The sequence below is a fragment of the Somniosus microcephalus genome, chromosome 27 (assembly GCF_052327205.1).
Source record: "Somniosus microcephalus isolate GS21.2 chromosome 27, FLI_Smic_1.0, whole genome shotgun sequence".
Lineage (NCBI taxonomy): Eukaryota > Metazoa > Chordata > Chondrichthyes > Squaliformes > Somniosidae > Somniosus > Somniosus microcephalus.
The window spans coordinates 5,084,020-5,111,768 of NC_141013.1; the positions used below are offsets into that span (position 1 = coordinate 5,084,020).

At 45.7% G+C, this 27,749-nt stretch overlaps 1 protein-coding gene across 4 annotated transcripts in view; it reads left to right on the top strand.

Moving 5' to 3' along the window:
- The first annotated feature begins 4,210 nt into the window (after window positions 1-4,210).
- The window catches only part of morf4l1 (mortality factor 4 like 1), a 215,451-nt gene continuing 191,912 nt past the window's right edge, over window positions 4,211-27,749 (top strand). For 3 of the 4 annotated variants that reach the window (XR_015073770.1, XM_085968403.1, XM_085968402.1), the window contains exons 1-4: window positions 4,211-4,438; window positions 7,282-7,354; window positions 11,138-11,184; window positions 17,877-17,944. Coding sequence is in view for 3 of the 4 variants with exons in the window: in XM_085968403.1 (XP_085824529.1) it covers window positions 7,288-7,354; window positions 11,138-11,184; window positions 17,877-17,944 (182 nt within the window). In the remaining variant the exon portion in view is untranslated. The remainder of the gene's footprint in view (window positions 4,439-7,281; window positions 7,355-11,137; window positions 11,185-17,876; window positions 17,945-27,749) is intronic. The other variant, XM_085968404.1, reaches the window with a different exon arrangement.

Genomic DNA, 27,749 nt, shown 5'->3' on the forward strand with positions numbered 1-27,749 from the left:
GCTTTGGGATACCAGCAAAACTGTCAAGTGACAATGGGTCCCATTTTACGGGAACAGTGATTAAGGAACTATGCAAAGCTTTACAGATTAACCAGCACCTTCATTGTAGTTATCATCCACAGTCGGCTGGACTAGTGGAAAGATATAATGGGATGCTGAAAAACAAGCTTGCAAAACTGTGTAAAGAAACTGGACTTAAATGGGTTGATTTGTTACCCATAGCTTTAATGACAATGCGGTCTGCTACCAACAGAATTACAGGATTGTCGCCTCACGAGATCGTCATGGGAAGACCACAAAGATTGCCTTTTTCGGCACCTTTAACAGCTAAACAAATGGACATTCATAAAATGGAGGAAGATATGTTGAGTTATTGCATTGCACTAACCAAATGCATTTCTAGTTTCCATCAACAGGTGAAGGAAGCCCAGGTCGATCCCGCTGAAGGAAAGTGCCATACTTTCGAGCCAGGAGATAACGTCTATATAAAAATCTTCAAGCGAAAGAATAGCCTTCAACCCAGATTTGAGGGACCCTTCCAAGTACTCCTGACCACAAACACCGCTGTAAAAGTAAAGGAGCGACCAACATGGATACACGCGTCCCATTGTAAGAAGGCATCAGTCGAAGATAATACACTGCCAAGATGAACTGGATTTGGACTTTAACAAGACTGTTCTCTTTGTCAACGATAATTGAAACTGCCATATTGATTTACCCAGATCCCCTGAAGGGCAAACCATGCATAGAAGAATGTGTACTTTTAAACAGTGATTTCTTTTATATTATATGCTATAACGAGACTATGAAGGTTCAGCTTCAGGATCACACTATGCAGGTACCCCCGTATCAACCCCTGAGTCTTAGGATTAGGCAGGATAAGATAGTAGAAGAAGATAGATGGAGTAAGTGCAAATGTAACTACACTTTGACTAAAACTACTACTAAACCACCAGGTGCAATCGAATGGCCTTATTGGGGATGGTGGAATCTGTCCACAGTACAAAATTTGACTAGCAAAAAAATCTGGAAAGGAGAATACGGAATAGGAATGATGCACCAGATATGGAACAAATTTGAAGCCTATAATAACACCTATTTCATCTGTGGGCATAGAGCATACCCCTGGTTACCACAAAATTGGATCACCAATCTGGTAAACCACATAAAGAAGGCCGTAGAGAAACTACGTCAACCTGAACCATGGTCAATGTGGGATTGGATTTCAGGATGGGGAGGAGCATTGGGAAAGCAAATTTTGGAAGCTTTATTGTGTACAAAAGTCCTTTCCTTATTAGCGTCAACTCCTCCAGTACCAATAATGTCTGAATATGAGGATATTAAGGGTGAGACCTTTGATGTAGAGTTTCTTAAACTTAGCGAGATAGATTGTCCTTAGAAAGGACAAAAGGGGGGAATGAGGAAATCTACATGATATAAGGGGTTAATTTCAAGTGCTTGCTGGGTAAAAGTTTTCAGACTTGACACTGGGCAAGTGTCGATGTGTAACTAGAGCTATTGCACGTACTCGAACTACAGCCAAGAACAGATGCCTGCCCACCTAATGAGAATGTAGAAGTGGAATAATGAGTTTCTTTGATGTACCAATGACCTGATAACTTGTGACCGAAAGCAAAGCTTGCCTCCCTTATATATGATTAAAGAGGACCTCCGGTTACACGATTCATGCCCTGTTATAGATTAACGGTTGACTTATGTGTCCAGGATCCTTCTGTCTACCTGATGATTAATCTAAAATGTATCCTGATAGAGGAACAAAGGGATTTCAATCAAACTTGTTTGTTACACTGTATAAATATAGAACGTTTACACTGTATCATGGGAATAGTAGCCTCACCCCTTGAGTGGAGGTGCTGATTCCCCTTGCAAGAGAAGTAAAATAAAAGGCCTGTCCGTCTGACGAATCCAAGTGTGTATTGAGTCATTACCCAGAGCTAAGAAGTAAGGCACTTCTACACCAGGAACTGCCAAACCTGTGCCGAATGCAAACCGCATTTCTTTAGGCCGGACAGAGCAAGCCTGATCAAGGCCACCCGCCCCTTCGAGCGCTTGAGCATCGATTTTAAGGGGCCCCTCCCGTCCTCTGACCGTAATGTGTACTTCCTCAACATTATTGATGAGTACTCCCGTTTCCCCTTTGCCTTCCCCTGCCCAGACATGACCAGTACCACGGTCATCAAATGCCTGAATGACCTCTTCGCCTTGTTCGGGTTCCCGAACTATATACATAGCGACCGGGGCTCATCCTTCATGAGCGAGGAACTTCGCCAGTTCCTACTAGCAAGAGGTATTGCTGCAAGCAGGACCACCAGCTACAACCCCCGAGGGAACGGCCAGGTGGAAAGAGAGAACGCGACTGTCTGGAAGGCCGTTCTCTTAGCCTTAAAGTCTAAGGGCCTCCCAACCTCTCGCTGGCAGGAAGTCCTCCCGGCAGCGCTGCATTCCATCCGGTCACTGCTTTGCACTGCCATTAACGCCACCCCCCATGAACGAATGTTTGTTTTCCCCAGGAAGTCGACTACGGGAACCTCGCTACCAACATGGCTGACTTCTCCGGGGCCCATCTTGCTGCGAAAGCACGTGAGGGCCCATAAAATGGACCCCCTGGTCGAGAGGGTGGACCTCCTGCACGCCAACCCCCAGTACGCCTATGTGGCATACCCAGACGGGCGGGAGGACACAGTCTCCTTACGAGACCTCGCACCCTCGGGCACCCCTGAGACACCACCGTTACCCCCCACCACCCCCCCAAATCCAGCCCAGGTAGACGGCATGCCGGAACCCCACGAGCCTTCGCCGACCACGCAGACACCAGCATTAACATCGGATACTGCAACACCGCCGCCGCTGCTGCGCCGATCAGAAAGGCTTACGAGGCCTCCGGACAGACTGACATACCCGAACTGGTAGTACACTTCACCCCGCCGGACTCAAATTTAAACAAGGGGTGAATGTGGTAAACCACTTTTATCGTTCACTATCGTTACACTATGGTTATCACTGTTTATATCGTTACACTATGGTTATCACTGTTTACACTGTTGTATCACTACACAAGGTCACCTCTTGTCACGCTGTTATACCTGGGCTGACCACAGCTGACTCCGCCCATGGCTCCGCCTGCTTGCCCAGGTATAAAGGTGGTCGACTGGCTGGTATTTCTTCTTGTTGGATCCGATCACCCACGAGGGTGGGCTCTGTTATTTAGCCAATAAAAACCTATAGTTACTAACTTAACTCGTCGCTTTTCATGAACTGAATTGATAGGTATATCAAGGACTTAGCATGTACATCTAGGCAGACACTTCAGTGCAGACCTTGGTCAGACCACACTTGGAGTACTGCGTACAATTCTGGTCGCCATAATATAAAAAGGATATCGAGGCACTGGAGAGGGTGCAGAGAAGAGTTACAAGGATGATACCAGAAATGCAAGGGTATACACATCAGGAAAGGATGAACAGGCTGGGTCTCTTTTCGCTTGAAAAAAGAAGGCTGAGGGGTAACCTAATCGAGGACTTTAAAATTATAAAAGGTTTTGATAGAGTGGATACAGAGAAAGTATTTCCACTTGTGGGGAAGAGCATAACTAGAGGCCATCAATATAAGATAGTCACCAAGAAATCCAATAGGGAATTCAGAAGAAACTTCTTTACCCAGAGAGTGGTGAGAATGTGGAACTCGCTACCACAGGGAATGGTTGAAGTGAATGGTATAGATGTATTTAAGGGGAGGCTGGACAAGCATATGAGGGAGAAAGGAATAGAGGGTTGTGCTGATAGATTTCGATGAGGAAAGACTCGAGTGGAGCATAAACGCCGAATGGCCTGTTTCTGTGCCGTATATCCTATGTAATTCTATGTAAAGGCTCTATATAAATACAAGTTGTTGTATTTCGGATGAAATGTTAAACCGAGACCCTGTCTGCTCTCTCAAGGGGACATGAAAGATCCCAAGGCACTATTTCGAAGAAGAGCAGGGGAGTTATCTCCGGTGTCCTGGGGCCAAGGTCGACCTGAAACGTTAACTCTGTTTCCCTCTCCACGGATGTTGCCTGGCCTGCTGAGTTTTTCCAGCGTTTTCTGTTGTTGTTGTATCATTCACTGATTCGAGGGAAAGAACTACAACTCCCAGGCTGCACCGGGCCAAGGGCGCATGCGCGGCCCGCGGCTTGCGTGCTGACGTCAATCGGTGCGCGCTGACGTCGCTCCGAAGGGACCCTTCACCGGGCGGCGTCGGTCGGTCGTCGTCGTGTTGCTCGGCGGCGGTGCGTAACCTGGCGGCGGGGGGAACCGAGAACCGGGCCGCGATTATGGTTCGGGGCGAGAGGCGGTGGACAGGCAGTCGGATTTAGCACAGGAGAAACGGTCTGACTTGATGGCTCCGAAACCGGACCCTAGACCCAAATTTCAGGAAGGTGAGGCCCGCCGGGCTCGGGGGGGGAGAAAGAAAATGGCGCCGGGCCTGCCTCCCCGCCCCCCAATGCGCATGCGCTCAGTGCAGCTCCAGGGGCTTGGAGGCAGATTCAATGGAGACTTGCAGCTGGTTGCACACACCTTCTATGTAAGCACATTGCAGTCTTTCCCTACCATTAGTGTTACTGGCATACATTTAAAAAAAACATTAATTCATGGGGGAATATTTCCTTCACCAGCCTGTGTGTTTGATTAATTGATTTATTTCAGTTGTGGCTCAGTGGGTAGCATTCTCTCTCTCGCCTGTGAGTCAAGGTTGTGGGTTCAGGTCCCCACTCCATGAGACTTGAGCACACAAAGCTAGGCTGACACTCCAGTGCGGTGCTGAGGGAGCGCTGCACTGTCGGAGGATGCCGTCTTTCGGATGAGACGTTAAACCCAGGCCCCGTCTGCTCTCTCGGGTGAATGTAAAAGATCCCGCAGCACTATTTCGAAGAAGAGCAGGGGAGTTCTCCCCGGTGTCCTGAGGCCAATATTTATCCCTCAACCAACATAACAAAAACAGATTATCTGGTCATTATCACATTGCTGTTTGTGGGAGCTTGCTGTGTGCAAATTGGCTGCTGCGTTTCCTACATTACAACAGTGACTCCACTTCAAAAGTACTTCATTGGCTGTAAAGTGCTTTGAGACGTCCGGTGGTCGTGAAAGGTGCTATATAAATGCAAGTCGTCTTCTATTTATTTATTTGCTGGGGTTGTCCTCCCTTGGAGCAGAGAACAACATCAACAACAACTTGCATTTGTCTAGCATCCTTATGTACCACGGCACTTCACGGGAGTGCTATATCAGACAAAAAATTTGACACCGAGCCACATAAGAAGAAATTAGGGCAGGTGACCAAAGGCTTGATCAAAGAGGTAGGTTTTAAGGAGCGTCTTAAAGGAGGAAAGAGAGGCGGAGAAGTTTAGGCAGGCAATTCCAGAGCTCAGGGCCCAGCCAATGGAAGGCACGGCCACCAATGGTTGAGCGAGTATAATCAGGGATGCTCAAGAGGGTAGAATTAGAGGAGTGCAGATATCTTGGGGAGGTTGTGGGGCTGGAGGAGGTTACAGAGATAGGGAGGGGGCGAGGCCATGGAAGGATTTGAAAACCCGGATGAGAATTTTGAAGTCGAGGTGTTGCTTAACCGGTTGAAGATTGAGCGGACGGATTTGATAGAAGTGTTCAAAAATCATAAATGGTTCAAGACAGATTAGATAGAGGGGAAACTGTTCCCATTGGCGGAAGGATCAAGGAGAGGCAATATAAACTAAATGGTACAATCCTAAAGGGGGTTGAAGGTTGGCAGAGCAGGTTGAGAAAGCGGTTAAAAGAGCATATGGGATCATGGGCTTTATAACTGGAGGCATAGAGTACAAAAGCAAGGAAGTTATGGTGAGCCTGTTAAAACACTGGTTTGGCCACAACCGGTGTATTGTGTCCAATTCTGGGCACCACACTTTAGGAAGGATGTGAAGGCCTTAGAGAGGGTGCAGAAAAGATTTACGAGGATGCTTCCAGGGATGAGGGACTTCAGTTACGCGGATAGACTGGAGAAGCTGGGGTTGTTCTCCTTAGAGCAGAGAAGGTTGAGAGGAGATTTGATAGAGGTGTTCAAAATCATGATGGGTCTAGACAGAGTAGATAGAGAGAAACTGTTCCCATTGGCAGAAGGGTCGCGAACCAGAGGACACAGATTTAAGGTGATTGGCAGAAGAACTAAAGGCGACACGAGGGAAAACCTTTTTACGCAGTGAGTGGTTAGGATCTGGATTGCACTGCCTGAAAGGGTGGTGGAGGCAGATTCAATCATGGTTTCCTAAAGGGAGTTGGATAAGTACCCGAAGGGAAAAAAAATTGCAAGGCTACGGGGAAAGAGTGGGGGAGTGGGCCTAGCTGAATTGCTCTTGCAGAGAGCCGGCATGGGCTCCACGTGGCGAATGGCCTCCTTCTGTGCTGTAACCATTTTATGATTTGTTCTCTGGCAAAGAATACCATGCAACAAAGCAAAAATGCAATCCTGCTTAAAATGGAGAAAATTGCTCTAAATATTTTCTGCTAAATTCAGGTTTGCAATTTTATTTACGATTGCAAACCGTTTTTGATTTGAAATGATAGCCAGATAACTCTGCAGCTGTTTGCACTGCTTGCAGATTGTTCTGCATTTGAATTCAGATTCATTATCTGGAACGTGCATTGCATTGCAGCGTACCTTCCAGATCTGCAATACACACCATGCTCATTCCCAGACGTGTGTTTAGGAAGTAAAGTCATCAGCCCTGGTTAAATGTGCTTTGTGTAGCTATATCGACTAAAATAATCTCAGATTTTTTTTTGCAGTAAATGGGAATTGCAGAGTTTGTATGTTTCCATCTGTGAACACGTCACCCCTGGGTTCCTGCTGGTAGGAAAGCTGGAATTCTGGGAGTGCCTAATATTTGGTGGAACTGTCCTACCTCTAATCCCACATAATGCTTACTTTACTGAAAGTGTAAGTAAATGTGACGTACATGGGAAGACTTCAAATTGCATTTTTTGGTGTGTTGCATGAGTGCCAAATGGGAGGTGGTGTTCAGGCAACATTTAGGTCGGGATTGTGTTGCTGCTTTATACTGGCTGTGTGTCTGTATTGGCACTTGAATAATTAACTCCAATGTAGAATAAAAAAGAAAACCATGGAAATACACAGCAAGTCCATTAGCAGCTGCAAAGATAGCTTAATATTTCGGGTGTAGACCCTTTGGCAGAACTGTTCTGACAAAGAGTCTACATCTGAAACAGCCTGTATTTTCTTTTTTTTCAGGTGCTGATGGACTTGCTGTCTTTTAATAAAACAGACTATGCTGGAATCACTCAGCATCTGTGGAGAGAGGAAGGTAGGGTTAACGTTTCAGGTCGATGACCGTTTGTCAGAACTGAAAGATGTGAAAGGCAATACTTTGATTTTATATTTTAATGTGCCGCAGTTTGGGAAATAAAGTTGGTTGGACGATAGGTTGTTTCTGTACAGTACAGGCTGAGGACCAGGAAGATGCAAAACTGAAGTATTACAATACCACCACTGGTGGGCGAGTGTAATTACAGCGTGACAAGTTTACATAGGAAGTTAGCATTATAAATGCACGCAATGAAATTTTTAATGAGGGAAAAGTTGATGTGTGATTTTAAAATGTTGACACGGAAATTATGCTCTGAAACAGAACAAACTTGCGTTGATCTAGCGCTTTTCACGATCTTGGGGCACCCAAAGCGCTGCACAGCCAATTAAGTACTTTTGAAGTGTAGCCACTATTGTAATTTAGGGAAACATGGCAGCTAATTTGCACACAGCAAGATTCCATAAACGACGGTCAGTTGAATGACCAGGTAATCTGCCTTTAGCAACATTGGTTGAAGACACTGGGAGAACTCTTCTTCGAAATAGTGAAGCGAGATCTTTTACTTCCTCCTGAGAGAGCAGACAGGGCGTCGGTTTAACGACTCATCCGAAAGACGGCACCTCTGACAGTGCAGTGCTCCCTCAGTACTGCACTGGAGTGTCAGCCTGGATTTTTGTGCTCAAGTCTCGAGTAGGACTTGAACCCACGACCTTCTGAATCTGAGACGAGAGCTACCACTGAGCCGACACTAACACCTGTAGGTAAGGAAGTGTGCGCAGATGTAAGGTTTTTAATGGCTCCGAACTTGGTGTCGGGGGCTTGCCGCGCGTGCAAGCCCCCGATGTGCGCTCACCCTGCGCGCCGACATCTGAAACCTGGCCCGCAGTGGATTTCCTTTCAGTGGCCAGGTTCTGATGTCGGCGCGCTGTGCTAACCTGACCCAGCGGCGTAGTTAGTGCGATGTGCCGGCTGGGATCAGGTGAGCACGGTTCAGCCAATCAGGGGAGGGGAAACTTCATTCATAAGTTTGAGAGTAAGAACTGTCAAACTCATGAGAAGTACTGCACCCCAAAACACTACTTAAACTTTAAATAAAATTTAAAAAAACATCCCAATCATTAAATTAAGTATAAATAAGTTTTAAAAAAAATTTAAACAATTTTTTTTTTTGAAAAAATAAATTTTTAATAAAAAGGGTCTAAAACTAAACTTACCTTATTGTAGATTCTTTAAAATAATAAACCTGTGGGGGGGAAAAAAATTCTAAATTGCACTAAAACACCACTTACCTGTAAAAATAAATACTTACGTGTGCTTTTTACAAGCGTAAAGACCGGAGGCCTTTACACATGCGCAAATCCCCCAAAACAGAGGAAATCCAAGACGCACGCGCTGCCCCCTACAGCGCACGCACTAGCCTCTTCAACTCTTGGGTGAGAGGAGAGGAAATGCCGGTTTTAGCGCATGCGCTGTGCATGCTGAAAACCGGCATTTCCTCCGGCCAGACGCGTGAGTACCCCTTCCGTACTCGCGCGTTTGGGGAGGAATTTCTGCCCCAATATATAGATAGTGGTTAGCATTAGATTAGCCAAGTTATGACACTGCTGTATTTGTGTGCAAGAGAAAGGTAATTATGCTTATTCATCTTTACTGCTGAGCTGAAAGATCTAATGGTACACTGAATAGAATTAACTTTCCCCCCTCTCGCCCCTTGATTTTCTTCTGAGCCCTCCCCTCCATCTTCCTCCTCCCCACCGCCACCCCCCCCCACGTTTTCTGGCTGACTAGGTGGATTTGCTCACAAGCCTTAAGGCACTTGCTGCTTGTAGGTATGCGACAGTGGCCTGAAGTATTTTTTCTAGTCCATGTGCCTCCTGCAGCTACATGGCCGAGCCTGTTGTGGCGCAGGCTTAGGTCTGACCAGTGGTTCAGCACATTGAATCCCTGAACCACTGTAACTGCTGCTGCTAGGTGTGCAGCATATAGTGTCCTGGCCAATATTTATTCCTCAACCAACATCACTAACAATGACCAGATAATCTGATTTTTTTTTATCATTGCTGTTTGTGGGAGCTTGCTGTGCGCAAATTGGTTTCCCACATTACAACAGTGATTGCACTTCAAAAAGTACTTCATTGGCTGTGAAGTGCTTTGGAATGTCCCGAGGACGTGAAAGTTGCTATATAAATGCAAGTCTTTTTTTCTTCTTTCTATGTAATCCTCTTCCAAAATAATCCTGGTTCACTATTTTAAGTTAGACTTGCGCTGTCATGCTGTCCCCAGCAGTCTGACTTAGGTAGTATTTCAGTGTATGAAGAACCTAAAAAGGATAGAACCGGGTACTTTCTAAATGATGAAAAGCTAAAAACTGGAGGTCCAAAGAGACTTGGGGGGTTCAGGTACATAAATCATTAAAATGTCATGAACAGGTACAGAAAATAATCAAAAAGGCTAATGGAATGCTGGCCTTTATATCTAGAGGACTAGAATACAAGGGGGTAGACGTTATGCTGCAGCTGTACAAAACCCTGGTTAGACCACACCTGGAGCACTGGGAGCAGTTCTGGGCACCACACCTTAGGAAGGATATATTGGCCTTGGAGGGAGTGCAGCGTAGGTTTACCAGAATGATACCCGAACTCCAAGGGTTAAGTTACGAGGAGAGATTACACAAATTAGGGTTGTATTCCCTAGAATTTAGAAGGTTAAGGGGTGATCTGATCGAAGTTTTCAAGATATTAAGGGGAACTGATAGGGTAGAGAGAGAGAGAAACTATTTCCGCTGGTTGGGGATTCTAGGACTAGGGGCAGGGTCTAAAAATTAGAGCCAGACCTTTCAGGAGTGAAATTAGGAAACACTTCTACACACAAAGGGTGGTAGAAGTTTGGAACTCTCTCTTCCGCAAACGGCAATTGATGCTAGATCAATTGTTAATTTTACATCGGAGATTGATAGATTTTTGTTAACCAAAGGTATTAAGGGATATGGGCCAAAAGCGGTTGTATGCAGTTAGGTCGCAGATCAGCCGTGATCTCACTGAACGGTGGAACAGGCTCGAGGGGCTCAATGGCCTCCTCCTGTTCCAATGTTCCTAACATCTCAAGGGGGTGTGCCACCCCAGCCAGCTTCTCTGCTCTTTTATGCCCCACCCCCCACAAACCCATGTCACTGGAATTACAGCATTAGTAGGGGCAAAATATAAATAATGAGCACTCAGTCAACAGAGGCAGCTTTTGCATTGTTGAAATATACAGATGCCCTCACTGCCCATTGTTGCCAGTACTTGCAATGGGAATGGGGTGCGATTGACCACCAGCAACCAAGACACAAAGAACTGCTTCTATTTGGCGTGTTTCTGTAAAATATGCTCGATGCCTGTTAATTCAAAGTTGTATTAGCTGAGAAAATATTTGAATCATCCGGTAATTTGAATAAGGCAGTATTAATAAAACAGCACTGGAGATGTTATTTGCATGATTTCAATTCAAATTGAACAACTTTGAAATAAGGGTGTACTGTATAATTGAAATGAGCTACTGAATGCTTTGAGATTCAAGTTGGGGGTGGGGGGAGGTGTGGAAGAGCAGGATTGCTAATAAATATATAAATTCTGGCTGAGGTAAATAAACTGGAATATAAAAGTGATTTGCCAAAAACTGGGATAGTAACACGCACTGAGACTTCCGTTCAGGTCTAGTCATTTTGAAGATTTCAGTGTAATTGCACCAGAGATTCATTGTTAACCTTAGTAGAAGAATCACTGTTCCTTCTTTTTTCAGGTGAACGTGTCTTGTGTTTCCATGGGCCATTGCTTTATGAGGCAAAGGTACGTGCTCCAGAAGCTCTCTTTTTTTTTTTCAAGAGTTTTTCTATTTGTTGGAATGCATCTTCATTTTATTTTATTAGCGAGTATGGTTCGTATGTACGCTCTCTCAGTCACAGAAATTATCCATCTCTTTCTGTTCATAATCATTGTGTCTCCAACAAAACAACCATTATACCATCTCCTGGTAAATATACTGTTTATAGAGGAAATGAAAACAGAAAATTGTTGGAAATGCACAGCAGGTTCATTAACCTGTGTCGAGCAAAGAGACAAGTTAATGTTTCGATAATGGATTCATCAGAACTGAAACTATTGCTAGCAATTTCTGTTTTTTAATATCCGCGCATGCAGCTTTTTCTATCTTGGCACTGCTTATAGAGGTTTTTTTGAGTAATCCAAGTGAGGGCTTGTCTGTTACTGAGAATACGCTCGAGATTAAAAACTAAAAAAAGAAGGCAGAGTTAAATTGGGAATAGTGGTTGGGTGATTCCAAGCTTGGGTGGCAGGAGGATGGAAGGACTGAGGGTCAGAAGGAGTTCAAGTTTTCGGATTCTGGAAAACAATTGGTTAGAGTTGGAGACTGCAACGAGTCTTGATTTCAAATGAATAAGGAGGTGTGTATAGGACAATGTATTTGCTGTTCAGGAGAAACAAGAGAAGTTCAGAGGAGCTCTGTGACAATATTACTATCAATTCAAAAGAGAGAAAAATGAGAACAGTTGCCTTTGGGGGTGTGGAGAGAACTTCGAGGCTCGTGTTGAGAGAGGGATTGTTTATAAGGTGAGTTTTTCTTGTATCCTGTCCAGGTGCTAGAAGACCATGTTCAGATACAGAAGCAATACTGAAGTGCTGGATAGATTTGGGCTGGATAGAGTTAAACATTGAAGGTGTATGATGTGTTTTGCACCAAAGAGGAAGCTACGCTTCTTGAAGTTAGATTCAGCTCTTAAGGAGTTCCATTCGGCGCAAGAGGAGATAATGAGGCCAAGAATCGCAATAGATGAAGGAAGTTACGGGTGGAGCCATCAAAGGTGGGAGGTGGCAGCTACTGGACTTGCAAGGCGTATAAATAAACTGGCTTTGAAGAAAAAGCCCATTTAAGGATATGGAGAAGATCATTTGATTCAGTCGTTACACTGGGAGGCGAGTTGAGGCGAATACTGAAGTCATGCACTTCAAAATAAATGTATTGATGTATAATGGAGTCCTCAGTGAAAACATGGTTAGGGTGGGATGGTGAGTTGAGAAGGGAATTGATGCAAAGGAACCGAGTGGCAGAGCGAACGAACCCCGATGAGCCCCTGGATTAACAAAGGAACCATCAGCTACGGCAAAAATGGTGATTTGAAAAGAAACTGGATAGTTGAACATCTAGCAATTTTTCAAAAGCTGCAAATCTGAAATGTAAACCTGAAAATAATACAGCAGGCCCATCAGTATCTGAAAAGAAATAGAAGTGTTAAATCCTGAAGGGTTTTGACAGAGTAAATAAGAAGAAATTTTCCAGTTATAGGAGGGCCGGTAACCAGATGACACGGGGCGATTGTTCTCTCCCCATGTTTTGTTGGTCATTACTGGGTAAAGGGTTTTGCTTATCTTCCCTTTTCTAGTTTAACGAAGGGACTCTATCTACAATCTGCTCTCATTTATTAGATTTTTAGCACTTGGAAAAAATGTTTCCACCATTTCCAGTTTTGATTAGCCGTGGACAGGGTTCCTGATCTCTCGTCACTATCCAGTAACTCCCAGCTGGGAAGCACGTGTGTATGTTGGTGAGGACAGGGTTGGGCTTGGCTGTTCCGCCCACTGTGGTTGAATAGCTTGCCAACACTTGCTTCAAGGCTTGTAAGAACATAAAAAATAGGAGCAGGAGTCGGCCCCTCGAGCCTGCTCCGCCATTCAATAAGATCACGACTGATCTTGGGCTCAGAGCCACTTCCCTGCCCGCTCCCCATAACCCTTCACTCCCTTATCTTGCAAAAATCTGTCTATCTCCACCTTAAATGTATTTAATGACCCAGCCTCCACGGCTCTCTGGGGCAGAGAATTCCACAGATTTACGACCCTCTGAGAGAAGAAATTCCTCCTCATCTCATTGCATGAAGAATAGTTATTTGAGCAAGTTTCTCACAGCACAGTAGGAGGCCATTCAGCCCATCTTTGAAAGAGCTATCCAATTAATCCCACTCCCCCATTCTTTCCCCATAGCCTTAGAATATATACTTGAAAAGGAAATATTTACATTTCCTTCTGGCAGTTACTATTGACTCTGCTTTCACTGCCCTTTCAGGCAGAACGTTCCAGATCATAAAAACCCGTGGCAAAAAAAATTCTCCCCTTCTCCCCTTTACTTCCTTTGCCAATTATCTTAAATCTCTGTGTCCCCTGGTTACCAACCCACCTGCCAGTGGAAACAGTTTCACCTCATTTACGTATTTACTCCTCACCCATGCCTTGGTTACCTCTAGACTTAACCATTCCAATATTCTCCTGGCCAGCCTACCACCTTCCACCCTCCATAAACTTAAGCTCATCCAAAACTCAGCTGTCCGTAACCTACCTCGCACCAAGTCCCGTTCACACATTGCCTCTGTGCTCACTGACCTACACTGTCTCCCGGTCTGGCAGCGTCTCAATTTTAAAATTCTCATCCTTGTTTTCAAATCCCTCCATGGCCTCCTCCAGCCCCACAACCCTCCCAGATCTCCGCGCTCCTCCAATTCTGGCCTCTTGTGCATCCCTGATTTTCATCGCTCCACCATTGGTGGTCGTGTCTTCAGCTGCCTGGGCCTAAAGCTGTGGAATTCCCTCCCTAAACCTCTCCACACCTCTCTCCTCCTTTATCACGCTCCTTAAAACCTACCTCTTTGTCGAAGCTTTTGGTCACCTGTCCTAATACCTCCTTATGCATCTCGGTGTCAAATTTTTCTCTGATTACGCTCCTGTGAAGCACCTTGGGATGTTTTGCTACATTAAAGGCGCTGTATAAATGCAAGTTGTTGTTTACTCTATCAAAACCCGTCATAATTTTAAACGCCTCTATTAAATCTCCCCACGACCTTATCTGCTCTAAGGAGAAAAGTAAAACTTGAATTTATATAGTGACTTTCACAACCTCAGGACAACCCAAAGCGCTTTACTGACCATGAAGTACTTCTGAAGTGGAGTCCCTGTTGTAACGTAGGAAACGTGGCAGCCAAAATTTCACACAGCAAGATCCCACAAACGGCAATGAGATAATGACCAGAGAATCTGCTTTTAGTGATGTTGGTTGAGGGATGAATATTGACTAGGACATACTCTTCTGCAGGCTATTCTGTGCTTTGGTTGTGCGCAGTTCACGAATGCATGATTGGGCCCTATTTTTGCTCCTGGCCAGTTTCATCTTGGTATTGTATAATACTGTGTGTTGGATCGTGCAATGTTCCTGCCGTTGGGAAACCGTATCCTCCATCTCGCAATGAACATTGTCACGGGGGATAAGTTAGTCTGTGTTGAACGATTCCTTGTACTGCTTCAGGCATTGAATTGCATTGTTCTTTGCGTCCAGGTTAAGCCATTTGCAGTCTCAAAATGAGCGGCTCCGGAATCCTGCAATAGCGGCTGTGTCCCGTAGGGAAGTGTTATTCAAGTCTTTCATCTTTGTGTGCTGCCAACAAAATTTAACCTGCAAATAGGAAATGTAGGAGTCGAGGGGTTGTTTGGCAGGGCTTGTGGGAGGGGTTACCTCGTGGACTTTGGGCAGCAGTTTGGTCATCCCCCTTGTAGGGCACCCAAAATGTCCGTGTCCACTGACGTAAGAAAACTACTAGGCACTTGGTCTAAGCGTTAAACAAAGCTTTAATCAACTGTTTTACAACATGGAGGTCTAGTTGTGTCCTTCACTAGTTCCTGTTAAAGAATGTCCTGAGCAAGCTGGGCTCATGCCCGAGTATTTATACTCTCCCTGGACAGCGCCACCAGCAGGCCGCCCAGTATTACTTCATAAGTCATTTCCACATGAATGACTAGACTCATGTCATCGACGTCCTGTCTTTGGACTTTATGACCACTTTTCACCCTCCTATTGAAGGTGCTGACTCTCTGCCGTTTGTTTCACAAGCGCTGAAAGCATTCCTTATAAACAGAGATCAGGAACACCCCCTCCTTACCTTCCTAACACAGGACCAAGTGGCCAATTGTGATGCCTTTACACCACACCGACAGCGACCAGATAATTTTGCACAGACTGGGAATCATTTTGGCATCTTCTAAATGAATGGTGATTTGTTCCAAGCATTCGCTGTTGATGTAAGTGTTCACAGCATCGTCCAGGCACTTCACATTGATGGGTTTGGATAAGTGCCGCATTCTCTCCAATTGCTCTTGTTACAGAGCAGATGCTGTGCATTTAATCAGCTCCCTTCCTCCAGTTTCAGTTGCGCACAAATCACAGCGTGCGCCTGATGGATAAAGGGAAAACATTTTGATTACTGCTGAGAATTTGCGATTGGATTAAATTAACCATTTCTTATTTAAATCAAGGTTTCATTTCCAAAGGAATTGCCAGGTTATGAACCAAGGTAAATACTGTGTCCACTTTTTTAAGCACCGAGTGGCCTCCTTTTTGGAAATGAGTGTACTGGAAGAAGGAACTCTAATCAGATTAAACTCCTTTTGCTCCCTTTTGAAAAAACGACTGCCCCATTAGCCTCCCATCCTGTTCACTTTCCAGCGGGGCCATCGATGGGCAATTAGCAGAATCTCCGATTCCCTGTAAGGGTGTCAAAGACTAACTATAGCTCACTTCCTGCTGCCCTCGGAGTTTAGTCAGCACAAACCGGCGCTGACATTTTTGGCAGTCATCTATAACATTTTGGGGAAACTTTTCTCAAAATAGGGAACTGATTTCTCTGTCTTTCTCCCCCCCCCGAGTACTTTAATTCCCTCTTTTCAACATAAGGGGGCATGATATGCAGGCCGCTGGTTTTCAGTGACTGAGCAAGTCAAATCCGTTTTTATTACATGGGAATGCAGTGCTTTAATTGATACTGAGGGATCACATTCTGTGATTGTCAGTTTATACTTGGAATGATTGGTTTTTTAGTGACATTGAGTCAAATGCAATGGTGTTCTGGGATCTTTTCCAGTGATTTTTGTGATGGAGCTATTTGATTCAGTCTTTTTTTCTATGAAAATTAAATCGGTGGGTAGACTTAGCTGTGATCCATCCGTTTCTCGTCTGACTTGCTCTGTTTAATATAATATATAATATACAAATATTGGCTTGAGTTTTAGGGGTACGGCGATGGAAGGATCACTTCCTTAACCAGCGTTTATCCCCAGTCCATGTTTCTGTTTCTTTCATCCATAACCTGACCTTTAATTTGGAAGGTTTGATAGCTCTGATGTTTGAATCTCAGACCTTTGGCCAGGAGGTCTGAGATTAAATCCCATCGGGGATTATTCAGTCATTTCTAGATGGATGGAAAGAGAACAGTGGCTGTGGTGAGGAAATGCTTGTCCTGCTGTTACAGAATCTCTTAGCTATTCAGCATTGGAAACTGAGATCAGGGACACAGCCAACCTGTAGCACAATGGGGACCATTCTCTCGTGTGCACTCTGCCCTTTATCTTGGAATGGTTAACGGTTTTTTTTCTCATGCAAACTATGCTTTGACAGAAGTCTTACAATATTTGCTGCTGATATGTGAATGCCTTTTGACTTTTTTTTTATTCATTGATGGGATGTGGGCGTCGCTGGCTGGCTAGGCCTGCATTTAGTGCCCATCCCTAATTGCCCTTGAGAAGATGGTGGTGAGCCGCCGCCTTGAACCGCTGCAGTCCATATGGTGTAGGTACACCCACATTGCTGTTAGGAAGGGAGTTCGAGGATTTTGGCTCAGCGACAGTGAAGGAACGGCGATGCAGGTCCAAGTCAGGATGGTGTGTGGCTTGGAGGGGAACTTGTAGGTGGTGATGTTCCCATGCGTCTGCTGCCCTTGTCCTTCTAAGCGGTAGAGGTCGCGGGTTTGGGAGGTGCTGTTGAAGGAGCTTTGGCGAGTTGCTGCAGTGCATCTTGTAGATGGTACACACTGCAGCCACGGCGCGCCGGTGGTGGAGGGAGTGAATGTTGAAGGTGGTGGATGGAGTGCCAATCAAGCGGGCTGCTTTGTCCTGAATGGTGTCGAGCTTCTTGAGTGTTGTTGGAGCTGCACTCATCCAGGCACGTGGCGAGTATTCCATCACACTCCTGACTTGTGCCTTGTAGATGGTGGAAAGGCTTTGGGGAGTCGGGAGGTGAGACACTCGCCGCAGAATTCCCAGCCTCTGGCCTGCTCTTGTAGCCACAGTATTTATATGGCTGGTCCAGTTCAGTTTCTGATCAATGGTGACCCCCAGGATGTTGATAGTGGGGGATTCAGCGATGGTAATGCCGTTGAATGTCAAGGGGAGATGGTCATTGCCTGGCACTTGTGTGGTGCGAATGTTACTTGCCACTTGTCAGCCCAAGTCTGAATGTTGTCCAGGTCTTGCTGCATATGGACACGGACTGCGTCAGTATCTGACGAGTCTTGAATCAAGAGATAATGATATCAAATATTGCTTGCATTATTTGTGATAACCATGTTATTCCTAATGGCTGTGTTTTTAATTAGTGCTGAATTTAATCTAGTTAATTGATTTTTCTTTTTCTATTTTTCATATTGTAGTGCGTAAAGGTTGCTATAAAGGACAAACAAGTGAAGTACTTCATACATTATAGTGGCTGGAATAAGAAGTAAGTATAAAATGCAGATAATAGCGATTGCAATCTATAAAGATCGCGAATATGCTTGATTTGGAAAGAATTGCCTAATGTGGGCGTATTGGGACATTTTGGAAGGAGACTAGAAGTGCGAGAGACGAGGGAGATAAATGGAAATGAATAATTCCATTTGGAATAAATATCCGATTGATAAATGTTTGGAGTAATCTTATCAAGCAAGATCCTGGAAACAAAAAACATTGCGGTGACAGTAATTAAATTGCAATTAGCTGCCATGAGAGGGGTGAGCTTCACTGGGTCGAATGGCCATTTCTCATCCTTGACTGAGCAAAAGTTTGGCATTCGATTTAGTTCATCTTGTTAACGCTACGTTGTGCAGACACTGAGCTGCCTTCTAACCTTGAACTATAAATGCCGCAACCTCAGTGTTGATGACGCTTGGAGCTCTCAAGGCAGAAGAAGTGTCTAGTTTGAAAATGATCTGCAGATTGAAGGAGGAAGATGATGCTGAACCATAGAATGTGTTACAGAAAATTTTACTTGGAGGTCAGGGAAGAGGATTGAGAATTCAGATGTAGGATGCCAATTCATAGCATTGTTACATAAACACAATTGTGAATGTTGGCCTTTGTTTGGCTCCTCTAATGGCACATTTATATTGTTGTGGTTTTGCAATCTGGGGAGGGATGCTCTGAATTTGCCACATTGACGCACTGGGGTGGACTCGCAGCATTGCTGGTAAGGCTAAAACAAGTGGGCATGCATGATTTCACTTGCTAGTCACATTTACGACAGGGTTTCTCGCTGCATTACCTGTTGGGAAGAGTTCAATATACGGCCCCCGCCACTTGAAACGTCCACGTTTAAAACCGGCAGTCGCTTAAAAAGGGATAACCATCATCCATTTGCATTAACACTAGTTTCAAAGTTGGCGGTTATAGCGTCTTATCTGCTCCGTTTATTACGAGCAGAAACAGCTGTGCTAGTTCGCACCTCATTAAAAGGTGCACTGGATGCAAGAGTCAAGATCTTGTTCGATAAGACAAACCATCTTCAAATTAAGAGGCTGTTCCCCAGATTATATCGCATAATTGCCACCAGCAAAATGCTTTACACTAACGGCAATTTCTAGGCTTCAGATTTCTGATCAATAACTTAATAAATGTTGGTACAGATTTCACTGCAGAATTCCAATAGTACTTTACCGTTGAGACACTGAACAGGTTAAAGCATAACCTCAGACAAGATGAAAATCTTGTTTCCAAGGGCTGAAATGCCCATCAACGGAAGAGAAATGGAACAAGTGGATAAACTCAGATCTAGTCTGAACAGTTTCAGAAGATTCTCCTTGGCTGCTGCCAGCTGCTAATAGAAACTCTGCAAACCAAATTCAGATTTAAAGAAGTACTGTCATAGCGCTACCACGTTATACCGGCCATCGCGTATAGCGGGCAAATCGCGTTCGCACCCGCTATAAGCGGTGGAGACTGTAATGTGAAAATGGGTCTCTACAGGCAGACTGAGAGCAAATGGCAGCCAGCAGTATCCTTCCGGTACCGTGTTATTGTAGCATTTGTACCTACACTACTGAATTTCTAGAGGCCGTATTCTCAGCACAGCAGGCAACAGATGCATGTGCTTTGCATCTTCTGTAGCTGGAGATCCAGAAGTGTTGATCTAAAACACAAACGCATCTATATAATTATGTTGTTCAGAAATTCAGAATCTGCCATCAGAACTGTACAATTTGCAAACTACACCATTTTCTTATCAACTCTGCAAATTACTGCGGGTCGTTTCAAATCTTTTTCAACAATTGTTTCTCCTCCCATTGTTCTCGATCTTGGTCAAGCCTCATGTGGTGGCCAAGTGCTACTCTGCAAAGAGGAGGAAGAATGAAGAGTGAGTGGACCCTGGCGGCTCTTGTGCGGCCAGTGTGGCTGGTTTGAAGGCAGCCGAGGCCTTGGCTCTGTTGGTCTTTGTCCTCTGAAAGAATGTCACAAGGAGACCTAAAGAGGTTGAAGGGGACTTTTGCTGATTTGAATAAGGTGTTGTGGGGGGGGGGGGCGGAGGTGGATGTGCTGTGGCAGTATTTGGGGGACCCTTGGGCTGGGAGGGGGCGCTTGGAGAAAGGAGGGAGTCATTGGGGTTCTTGATGCTTGACACAACTACCCGGTGACCTGTGTTGAAGGCACACAGATAGACATAGGTTGAGGACAGGGTTGACCTCGGCACTAATGCCTCCGTGGAATCTGTTGGCGCACATACTGGGCTCACACGTGTGCGAAGGTCACTGGGGCAGTGCAAGGTACTAGAGGGGTGCGGACAACTGTAGAACTGCACCCCAGCAAAGTCTTCACCTCCAGAAGAGGAGAGAATTGAGTTTGTCAAGGGAAGAAGGGGGCAGAAAGAAGCTGATTTATTTTTACCTGATCTTTGTATCAACATGATTATTCATTCCAGAAAGGAGACTAAAGATTGAATTGCTTTCATTCCAGCTTTACAAATTATGTATATTGTGGTGAAAAATTACAGCTTGCTTTGAAGCATTCAAGTGATTTGACAGTTCAATCAGCAAACATATTGGCATTTAAATTTGTAAAAAAGAAATCGTGACTTTACTTCATACAGAAAATCATGACTTTGTTTTTCACACTTTGGAGTATTGTATAACGACATTGGGATGCTTAACTGAATGCTTTTTTAAAAAATTATAAAACTATTATAAAAGGGACTAAGACAACCTGCAACAACAATTATCATGTGTTGTCTACGTTTAGTCAATTAGGCACTATTGCAAAGATAACCCTCCAATTTACACTCCCCTCTCCGAAAAATATTATCAAATATTGCCCGAGTTTTATCCTAAAATTGATGCCTTGTCACAGTGCCCACAAACTGCTCCCTTCAACAAGAAAAAATGTAAATACCAGTATGTTAGATATAGTATAGTTGGGTCCTGAAGAAGTGCATTGTGTACAACTGTAGGTTAGGTTACTGAGAGAAAATGCCAAATATGTAATTCTTTATTGTTTCGCCTATTCAAACAGCTTAGGTGTGTGGTATCTTCAAGATTGCAGGTATTGTAAAGACTAGTTAGAATTCTTTTACTTAAAACACAATGTCATTGTTTTCCATGCTGCTTCACCCAGAATTATTTCATCTTTATTTAGTTTCTGAAAATACATAAACCCCCCCCCCCAAAAAGATTTTTCACCAAGAAAACGAACATTTATCGAGATACGGGCATGAACTTGGTGAAAAATCTATAGTGCAACTAATTTTTAATCTATTAATATTGGGAATATGTATTACATTGCATCCAAGTATAAATATTGCAGATACTTGGGAGTGGGGGTGGGGGGGGGGGGGGGGAAGTCTCAATATTCCTATTTCAGCTCCTGGTGCTGTCTCGGCTGCGGTGGCTGTAGATTGATCCTAGTCCCTGAATTAGGGAGGAAAACAATTCAGACAGGTTTCCTGTTCCTGATTCCGATCCGGTAACTCCCAGCTGGCTAGTGTACGTGTGTAGCCATCGGGTCAGGTGCTGTGTTCCCTTTAAATTTTTTTGGGTGTGCGGCCCCTTTAAACTTCGGCGTGTGCACGGTTTTTCCTATTGTAAAGCCGGCAAGCGGCCTGCGCCGGACCTCCAGACGGGAACGTTGGTCACGTGCGATATCCCCATGGTCAAATAGCCTGCCGACGCGCCCTCTATCTAACGTGAGGAATGGCCACTTGAATGAGAAGTTTGCTGGTGCCTGTGGCACTAATTGCTGCTCCTTTGTGGAGATGGGAACAAGGTTTGCTTGGGTTGGAGCTGAATTAACATGAGGGTTAGTGACAGAATCTACTGATGTTAATTCAGCTCTTGTACTGTTCGACTAAGTCATTTTCTATCACATCTTATAAGTTAATGTTAATCTGAATATTTAAAGCTATTTAATGGCATTACCATCGCTGAATCCCCCACTATCAACATCCTGGGGGTCACCATTGATCAGAAACTGAACTGGACCAGCCATATAAATACTGTGGCTACAAGAGCAGGCCAGAGGCTGGGAATTCTGCGGCGAGTGTCTCACCTCCCGACTCCCCAAAGCCTTTCCACCATCTACAAGGCACAAGTCAGGAGTGTGATGGAATACTCGCCACGTGCCTGGATGAGTGCAGCTCCAACAACACTCAAGAAGCTCGACACCATTCAGGATAAAGCAGCCCACTTGATTGGCACTCCATCCACCACCTTCAACATTCACTCCCTCCACCACCGGCGCACTGTGGCTGCAGTGTGTACCATCTACAAGATGCACTGCAGCAACTCGCCAAAGCTCCTTCAACAGCAACTTCCAAACCTGCGACCTCTACCACTTAGAAGGACAAGGGTAGCAGACGCATGGGAACATCACCACCTACAAGTTCCCCTCCAAGCCACACACCATCTTGACTTGGACCTGTATCGCCGCCGTTCACTGTCGCTGGGCCAAAATCCTGGAACTCCCTTCCTAACAGCATTGTGGGTGCACCTACACCATATGGACTGCAGCGGTTCAAGAAGGCGGCTCACCACCATCTTAAGGGCAATTAGGGATGGGCACTAAATGCAGGCCTAGCCAGCCAGCGACGCCCACATCCCATCAATGAATAAAAAAAAATATTTTGTGTCCTGTGGGACCGACCCCCCCCTCATGCGGTGTCAGATTACCACTAATGTTGATAAATGATTCAGCCTGTGCTGCTTTTCATTACTTGAACTGCTGCAGTCCGTGTGGTGAAGGTGCTCCCACTGTGCTGTTGGGGAGGGAGTTCCAGGATTTTGATCCAGCGACGATGAAGGAACGGCGATATACTTCTAAGTCAGGATTGTGTGTGACTTGGAGGGGAAGTTGGAGATGATGGTGTTCCCATGTCATTCTAGGTGGTAGAGGTCGCGGGTTTGGGAGGTGCTGCCGAAGAAGCCTTGGCGAGTTGCTACAGTGCATCTTGTAGATGGTACACACTGCAGCCACGGTACGCCATTGGTGGAGGGAGTGAATGTTTAAGGTGGTGGATGGGGTGCCAATCAAGCGGGCTGCTTTGTCCTGGATGGTGTTGAGCCTCTTGAGTGTTGTTGGAGCTGCACTCATCCAGGCAAGTGGAGAGTAATCTAGTGAAACATCCTACGCCATTTCACAAGGTGAGTGGGGAGGGATAATTATAGATCCATACAGCACAGAAGGAGGCCATTCAGCCCATCGTGCCTGTGCCAGCTCTTTGAAAGAGCTCTCCAATTGGTCCCGCTCCTCCCTGTTCTTTCCCCGTAGCCCTGCAAATTTTTCCCCTTCAAGTATTTATCCAATTTGCTTTTTGAAAGTTACTACTGAATCTGCTTCCGTCACCCTTCCAGGCAGTGCATTTCAGATCATAACTCGCTTCGTTTAAGGGGAAAAAATGTCCTCCTGTCACCTCTGACTCTTTTTCCAATTACTTTAAAAAGAGAAGAAGGTGACGCGGGCGCGACCAGCTGCATGGTAACAGAGATGAGTTTGGAGGTTTTTTTGAAAATGGGGAGAGACGTAGAGCAAGAAAGGACAAGAACTTTTATTCAAATAGCCCCTTTCGCATCTTCAGAATGTTCAGAAAGCGCTTTCTGAACAATGAATTACTTTTTGAAGTTATACCATTTTGTTGGCAAGCATTGTGGTTAGCACTGTTGCCTCACAGCGCCAGAGACCCGGGTTCGAATCCGGCCTCGGGTGACTGTGTGGAGTTTGCACATTCTCCCCGTGTTTGCATGGGTTTTCTCCGGGTGCTCCGGTTTCCTCCCACAGTCCAAAGATGTGCGGGTTAGGTTGATTGGCTATGATAAATTGACCCTTAGTGTTAGGGGGATTAAATACGTGGGGTTACGGGGATAGGGTGGGATATGTGCTGGTGTAGGGGTTATGGGGATCGGGTGGGATATGTGTCGGTGCAGGCTCGATGGGCCGAAATAGCCTCTATCTGCACTGTGGGGTTTCTGTGATTGTGCACAGCAAGTTCCCACAAGCAGCAAATGTTAAATGAGCAGTTAATCTGTATTCTGGTGGGGTTTTTTGAGGAATGAATGTTGGCCAGGATCTGGAACAACTCCCTCCTTCTCGAATGGTGCCATGAGGTCCTTTGTGTCCGCGGGCAGGCGGGACCTGGGTTTAACATCTCATCTGAAAGACAGCAGCACTTCAGGACTGCACTGAAATGTCAGTCTGGATTATGCACTCAAGTCCTGGAGTGGGGCTTGAACCCATGACTCGGCCGAGAGTACTGTCAACTGACGCTGGACGTAAAGTTTAAATCCAAGTTGGCACTTGACAGGGACAGGGGATTTTGGGAAGAGAATTCCAAAAGCATAAAGGCACTAATTTAATCAAATTGTGATTTCCACCTAAAATTGCAAGCCCAGCACAAACTGGTTGGCTTCACATCCTGGAGTCTGGAGCTCTGTCCAAGGAGCCAAGAATGCAAATTTTATTACGACTCCCACACAGTCGTAATTTCAGCAAAATGTAATGGTGGGAATGTGATTTTTTTTCATACTATAGCCCTGGTTCAGTCCAACGGGCAGAATCTGTGCTGGGAGCGGTTGGCTGTCTTGCCCAAGCTTCTCCACAAAAAACTGAGGTGACTTGTCCCGATTTTTTTTGTTTGTATAATCGCCCAGCGCAGCTTTGGCCTTGACCTGGCAGCTTGTCAGACAAGGCATGGGCAAAAGCTGCTCAGCCGCTTGGATTTAAAGGGGCATGCGCACTTAAGTACAGGTAGACTACCCTTTATCCGAACTTCCGAAACCCTCTAAAAACCGAAGGTTTTTTTCGGTCAGCGTAAGTCGTGCGCACGACATGACCAGAGTGGCGCACGACCCCCCGCAGACCCCCCCCCCCGCGGACCCCCGCCGACTTACGCTGAGCAGAGGGTCAGCGTAAGTCGTGCGCACGACCCCCCGCCGACCCCCCCACGGAACCACCTGACTCTCTTCCAAAGGCTCGAAAGCAACGAGAGCTCTGAGCCCGCAGCGGTGCCGGCCCCTGTTCCGACCGAGCAGGACGACCTGTTGGTGGAAATGCGGAACTTCATTGCATTCCAGGCTAGCAGCGACGGACAAGCCACGACTGCGGACCCCCGCCGACCCCGACCCCGCCGACCCACCTTCCGAAATCCGAAATTTTCTGAAAACCGAAACGCGGCTGGTCCCGAGGTTTTCGGATAAAGGATAGTCTACCTGTAGCTGCGTATGCGGGTAAACATTGTCTTGTAGAATTTTACAGCACAGACAGAGGTCTTTGGTACCCTTGTGCCTGCACTGACTTTCTGAAAGGACTGTCTACTTATCCCAATTTCCTTGTCTTTTTTTCCCCATACACTCAATTTTTCTTTTTCAAATATTGATATATACTTCCCTTGTAAAAACTATTATGCATTCTGCTTCCACCCATTTTCTGGTGGGGCATTTGTGTCCTAACAATCCTCTGTAATAATTTTTTTAATGATTTAGAATCGTCGAATGATACAGCACAGAACGAAGCCATTCGGCCTGTTGTGCTTGTGCCGGCTCTGAAAGGGCAGTCTAATTAGTCCCACTCCCTATAGCCCTGCAAATACTTGCACTTCAAGTATTTATCCAATTCTCTTTTGAAAGTTACTACTGAATCTGCTTCCATCACCCTTACAGGCAGCACGTTCCAGATCACAACAACTCGCTGAGGTAAAAAAAAATCTCCTGACCTCCCCTCTGGTTCTTTTGCCAATCACCTTAAATCTGTGTCCTCTGGTTACCGACACTTCTGCCACTGGAAGCAGTTTCTCCCTATTTACTCTATCATGATTTTGAACATCTTTATCAAATCTGCTCCTAACCTTCTCTGCTGTTAAGGAGTTTCTCCACACCTCCCCCTTCTGAACTTTAGATTATCTTAAATTTATGCTCTCTAGCGAAAGACTCATCCACCACCTGGTGGCAATAGTATTTCTCTATTTACCTTGTTAAATCCCTTCATAACTTTTGAACACCTCTATCAGATCTTCTCTTGATCATTCGGCCCATCGTGCCTGTGCTGACTCTTTGAAAGAGCTGTCTAATTAGTCCCACTCCCCTGCTCTTTCCCCATCTCTGTTCTCGGGGAAAAGATAGCACTTCCCTAGTCACGTGCAGGGTGTTGGGCGGTGGGGGGGGGGGAAGGGAGTGGGGGGGGTGAACGCGGGGGTGGGGCAGTGGGGGGGTAACATGGGGTAGTGGGTGAACGCAGGGGGTTGGGCAGTGGGGGGGTGAACGCGGGGGGGTTGGGCAGTGGGGGGGTGAACGCGGGGGTTGGGCAATGAGGGGCGGGGTCAAAGCGAACAGCATTGTGAAAGTGGGCTGGACGTGGGATATAAAGCCCTGCTTGGGATCAGACAGAACCAGGATCAACCTGGGCAAGCAGCCAGAGGGTTGCTGGTTTCGGCACCAGAGGCAGGGGTGCTTCTGTTGAGAGCTGAATAGAATGGCTTCACTTCCTGACAAGCTGCAGGAAACGTCGACGCAGCCAGCATTGGATGTTGGACAAACAGCCAAGTGCTGCATCAGCTTCTCTGGAGTCGGTCATGTTGGAGAGGGACAGTTGGGCGTCATCGGTGTATGTATCTGCAGATGTTGTTGACGGCTGGATGAATAGAAAGGGATCGAGGATGGGATCCTGAAGCACACCAAAAGTGACTGGGTGAGGGGGATATACTGTGGGACACGAGATGAATGTTGGGTGAAGAGGGTGGGGCAGCTCAGATGGATGCTTGGAGGGAGCCGTTGATGAGTTACGGAAGGCTTGATGGAGAATACGCAGGTTCAAGCCTGTGACAATGGTAGCGATAGTTAGAGCAGAGCAATAGAAGATTGACTGAACATAGTGCAATGAGGCAGGGAATATGAGATTGGGGGTGTGACGGAGGATGAGATAGCAGAGCAAATAAAAGAACATAAGACATAGGAGCAGGAGTAGGTCATTTGGCCCCTCGAGCCTGCTCCGCCATTCAATAAAATCATGGCTGATCTGATCTTGGGCTCAACTCCACTTCCCTGCCCGCTCCCCATAACCATAGACAGATTTTTGAATGGTAAAAGAGTCAATCTCCACCTTAAATATAAGTGAGAGAGAGGCAGAGGAACTGGGGTCTGCAGCAGAAGTCAGTACACGTGTGTGAGTGGTCCAATAATTGCATGTGAACATTCCTCGGAAAGTTGGAATATTCCTTATGGCTGATCAGAGCTTGGAATCTGGCTCATTCAGGTTCAGAAAGTTGGGAAATGCCCATGTTTAGGCAGCACTGGGCTCGTGCATGAACTGCTCAGTGCAGAGAGGTGCAAGGACTGCTGGAATAAACAGCACGTAGACTGGAATATTCCCTTGGCTACTTTCAGGCTGTCTAAGTATAATCTACCCAGTAAACATAGAAGATAGGAGCAGGAGTCAGCCATTCGGCCCCTCGAGCCTGCTCTGCCATTCAATGAGGTCATGGCTGATCATCCAAACTCAGTACCCTGTCCCTGCCTTCTCCTGCGTAACCTAGGGCTGCCTCATTACTGAACTTTGCTACTTAAAAAAAAAAAAAAATGAAATCCTTCTTGTTATAGGTGTATTTGCGAACCTTTGTATTCAGAGCATCTGTCATTGTTTTATGATGTCTTGAGTTTGTCACCATCCACTATTTAGCTCTTTTGGTGAAACAGTGCTGTGGAAGACACGGGGATAAGCTTTGATGCCATGAACCTGTACTTAAATTTCCACTGGGGTCCTGATTGCCAGTGTCAAAATGCCCGGCTGCTCGAGCGCTT